General features: G+C 45.3%; 1 protein-coding gene across 1 annotated transcript; it reads right to left on the bottom strand.

Moving 5' to 3' along the window:
• Positions 1–282: 282 nt before the first annotated feature.
• LOC108760044 (uncharacterized) lies at positions 283–4,780 on the bottom strand (the record flags this gene model as incomplete). The annotated part of the gene is made up of 6 exons (XM_018505823.1): positions 4,684–4,780; positions 4,143–4,475; positions 3,187–3,963; positions 2,847–3,004; positions 1,493–2,759; positions 283–1,257 (listed from the first exon to the last, which is right to left on the bottom strand). Coding segments are annotated over exons 1-6 (3,607 nt in total), but the record flags the coding sequence as incomplete, so codon positions are not given.
• Positions 4,781–4,905: the final 125 nt, after the last annotated feature.

The following is a 4,905-nucleotide window of genomic DNA, read 5'->3' as shown; positions in this document are numbered from 1 at the left end:
CAATTGGGTACAAACCTAGCTCTATCCAATGCATATAAAAAAAATTGTTTTTCTTAAAGTCGGGTGCCAGGTTCACATAGGTATTTTCCTGAGGTGATAGTTTCTCTCGAATAGGAAAACATTTCATTCTCTCGCTTCTTTTTACGTACTAACCTATTACTATATCTATACCTATACATAAGTACATATAACCCCATACACACCTATATACGCATACATATACTATATACATACGCACACCTATATATGCGTTTTTTTTTTTATATATAAAGACTGAATTACCGAAGTTCTCTGAACTGATAATGGGCCTAGTGTAGAAATTTGCGAAAACTTGAGACTCCCCAGTCCAACCTACCGTGCGCTTAATTATGTCAAGGGAGACTCCCTTTTTTGCGGCACACGAAGTCGAAGCGTGTCTAGTGCTATGTGCCGAGAATATTGCCGTGTTAACGCCGCATTCCTTTAGAGTTTGTTTAATCCAGCGAGAGATAGTCTGAGATGTAACTGCCTTAAAGGGTTTAGAAAGAGAAATGAATACAAAATCGCAAGTCGGTGGGCGCAATTCCTTAGTTCTGTCTAAATAATGCTCAAAGAGATGCACTATGCAAAGATTTGCATGACTGGCAAAGCGTGAGAAGCAGAGGTGAGGTTGGTAGCGACCTGGAGCCGAGGTTTTTATACGGTCAGGGATACGGATAATTAGTTTCTCATTTAGAGAGGTTTGTGACAATCTTATAGCCGCGAAGGTCTGAGCCCGCTGGCCCGAACCTAGAGCGAGACGGAGGACCAGTTTTTTGGTGATAGACGCTGATGAAAGAGAATCGTAGGGATACATTAAAGACAGTTTTGCTATTACCGGTGCCGGGTCCCAAATGTAATCATATCGTGGGTGAGGTGGTTTAAGCACCGCGACGCCCTTGCAGAAACGTCTAACCATAGGGTGGTTACCGATCTCGTTGTCTGAGATTAAGGAGATTGCTGACCTCATAGTGTTGAGGCTTGAAAAAGACGAGATAGGCAGTTCTTGAGCGAGGAAGTTTAACATCTGGGCCACAGACGGAGAAAAGAGTGGCTTCTGATTGTGCTGACAAAAATTCCACCAGGCGCGAAGCGGATAGGAGTACTGCTTAATTGTGGTCTCTGACAAGGAAGCAAGTAAAGCTGGAATTGCGGCCGATGGCACTAAACGGTCCTCGAATGCCTCCCGGATAATCTCCCGACCCCCAGGGAAAGGTTCTCCACGACGGATGTTGGTCCCTGAAAGGAGATGATAGTAAAGAGCGATTAGGTGACAAAACCAACGGTTTTGATAGCAATAGGCGACAGAACAACGGGAACCAGGCCTGTGAGGGCCACCACGGTATTACTACCGTGCCCGTCGCTTTATCCTCGACTATCTTTCTTAAGACTCGCGACAACAAAATGAATGGTGGAAAAGCGTAAAAATTTACCTCCTTCCGTGAGAGGGTAAAGGCGTCTATTGCAATCGAACCTAGATCTGGGAACCAAGAAACATAGGCCTCGCACTTATTGTTGATTAGAGACGCGAAAAGATTTAAATCGAAAGGCCCGAAAATGTTAGAAAGTTTGATAAAAGCCTCATTAGAAAGTGACCATTCTGTATCTGGATCTGAGATTCGAGATTCTGCGTCTGCGATAGAATTTTCTAAGGATGAAACATATGAGGCAAATATAAAAATATTACGGATCTCGCACCATTGCCAAATTTCCCTTGCAATAGCCGAAAGATGGGGAAATTGGATAGAACCATATTTGTTGATGTAGGCCAGTGCCGTCGTACTGTCGATACGTAGTAAAATATCGCAATCATGGAGGTCAGATGTGAAACATCGTAGGCCGTTAAAGGCCGCTTTTAATTCCAAGGCGTTTATATGAAGAGCCAGGTCTGATTTCGACCACCAACCGTGTGTACGTAATTCTCCACAAGATGCTCCCCAACCGTTTAGAGAGGCGTCCGAGAAAATTTCTCTATCAAATTTGCCTGAGCGTATTCCGTTGGATTGATTTATGTCATTCAGGATGCTGGAGAAGTCCGCCTGTAGATGAGAAGGGAGTCTCATAAACTTTGTGTAATCTTCATTATTATTGACGAGCGCTAAAAATTTCTCTCTCTCCAGTGCTTTGGTATAAAGAAGTCCGTATTGGACGGCCGGACATACGGAGACGAGTGAACCGATTAGACTGGCAAATTCCCTTATCGCGCAAGTAAATTTTTGAGCCAAATTCCTAGTTAAATGCCATAGCTTTTTCCGACAACTGGGAGGAATAGAGATGGATTGTTCTATTGAATCGAAAGTGAACCCTAAATATTTGCATCTAGACGATGGGATTAAGTGAGATTTGGAAAAATTGATTATAAAACCTAGAGATTGGAGAAGGTTTATAGTGGTACGTATGTTGGCTCTACACTCCTCGGCAGAAGCACCCATGAGGAGGAAGTCATCTAAGTAAATCACAGATTGGTGGCCCCTACTGCGTAAGAATGTGTCTACGGGCCGAAGGATCTTGGTAAAGATATAGGGGGCGGTTGAGAGCCCGAAAGGTAAAGCTGTGAACTCATACGTTCTTTTACGCCACTGGAAACGTAAAAATCTTTTGTGGTCCACCGAAATCGGAACCAGGAGATAGGCGTCCTCGAGATCCAGGGTGGCCATTTGCGTGCCAGGGAGCATAAGCCGAATAACGGTACGCCAATCCTCTAATTTAAAGTGGGAGGTCTCGATATATTTATTCAACTCCTATAAGTTCAAAATGAGGCGTTTTCCGCTTGATGGCTTATCTATCAGAAAAAACGGCGATAAGAATTGATCTTCGCGAGGCTCCACCAGAACAATGGCCACATTGTCTCGCAGGCGTTCTATTTCTTTCTCGCAAAAAACTGCATCTGATTGAGACCACACGGGTTCTTCCAGAGACACTCTCGCTGGAGGCTGAGTGATAAAGGGAATGCGATATCCCTGTAACGCTTCTAGAACTACAGGGTCTGTGGTAAGATTTGCCCATTGAGCGTAAAATTTGCTTAAACGACCTGCAGATCTTACCTTGCTCAAAGGCGGCGCCGATTCCGTGACCGAGATTGAGATATGTGGGGACGGTTCTTGTGATAGCGATCTCCTGTTCGCCGTGCCGCATACGCGCGAACAGGAGTCCTCCAGTTTCCCGTACGGTGCGGTTTATTATTGTAGATGTATGGCTGTTTTTGTTGTTGAAGCGTCCCGCGGACCGGTTGAAGAGTCTTTTTTCCCACTTGAGGTATAGGCTTAGATACTTCGCGTCCTGTCTTCTTACAGATTTGGGCGGCCTTGAGTGTCTCTGCAAAATTTTGTCCGAAAAGAAAATCGTCGATGGCTGCTGAGTCCGCCGCATTTTTGCCAGTAATATTTAAAGAGGGCTTGGTGAAGGCCCTCCTAGCAATTGAAAGCCGATATTGATGGTCAGCCAGTAAGTGAATACCCTCCGAAAAGAGTGTTAGGGCCGACCTAACCTCATTGTCAAGCGACTGAGTAACCTCTGGTTTCAGCAAGAGGGAAATGCCTGAACCGAAAGCGTTGAGACAGGCGCTAACTTGACTCTGAGCTAGTAGTTGGTGTTCGTCACGCTTGACCACTGATTGAGTTAGCACCGACGCTAATTCTTTGTTAAGTTTCGGTGGGGCCAATGCTGCTAAATCGTCCTTGATTTCGTATTTAGCTAGGAGCTTGACAGGAACATCCTGGTTTAATCCCTTTCGAGATTCTGTTTGGATTGCGTCTAGAACCATATGGTTCCAGATAGATGGTGTCGCTGGTGATTCCCCCTCCCCGAAAAGCTCTTTAGCCAAGGAAAATGTCTCCGAAGCGAGGATCGAGTTCTGAGAGTCTACGATTTCAGTGGCAGGAGGGACAGCGAATGACACGTTGCAGGTAGTTGCGAGATTATTGTTTCCAGCCATGGAGGGTGCGGCTATGAGGCAAAAAATAAAATAAAAAGTTAGAACTAACGTGACATTGTGAATTGGTGAAGCAACATGTCCCATCATATGAAATTATAGGTGGAAAAAACACCAAAAAAGGAGAGCCGAAGGTAACCGTTGGTTATGTCCTTTCTTTGCCAAAAGTACTTGGGTCGACAAAAGGACATACCTGGTACGAAGTCCCGGTCCGTATTCGCGACCGTCGGTCCTTTATTGCTCTGTATTATGACCGGTGAATCGGTCGAGACAGGCGTGGCTGCCGCCTCTTCTACCTGACCGAAATCTCTCGAAGGTGACTTAACCTCCTGGGCCCGCCGAAAGTTTAGGGTTATGATCGACGTCTCTGGCGAGCAGTTCCTGAATACGTTCGAGTGTCTGTTGGAGTCTGTCTTTAGACAGTGAGTGCCTCGTGGATGGTTCCCCCGACGACCAAGAATCCACTGAAAGGCTGTGATATCTGTTTTGGCGCGAACGGTATCGCGGGCGATCTCGCGAGCGATCTCTAGAGCGAATGCCCATGTGTAAATCTATCACGATTATAAGGATCTCGTGATTCTTCATCTCTCAAATACCTCTTTTTTGTCTTATGCTTCGGCATAACACAGAGAGAACGAACACAGAAAACTGAACAAAGGCTGATGCACGCTGTCTGAATCAACGAACAGAACACAATGAGGCTGAAGGCGCGCGCAGAGGACACCAGGGCTGACGCGCAGGACTGCCATTTGGTTTTTGGCAGTGATTTTTCTTTGAACGCTGTTGTCTGGACGCGTGCAAGGGCACGACTACATAGTAATAGATGTCCATCCGGACGAGACATATCGGGGCATAACTTATAATATGTGAATAAAAGAATTAAATTTACCTAATAATCTTTATTGTAATCAGGAGACGCGGTAGTGGCTCCGGCCATGTTCAAAAATCAAAAATAA

The sequence above is a fragment of the Trachymyrmex cornetzi genome, unplaced genomic scaffold (assembly GCF_001594075.2).
Source record: "Trachymyrmex cornetzi isolate Tcor2-1 unplaced genomic scaffold, Tcor1.1 scaffold2128, whole genome shotgun sequence".
NCBI lineage: Eukaryota > Metazoa > Arthropoda > Insecta > Hymenoptera > Formicidae > Trachymyrmex > Trachymyrmex cornetzi.
This window is presented reverse-complemented; position numbering and strand designations above follow the sequence as displayed.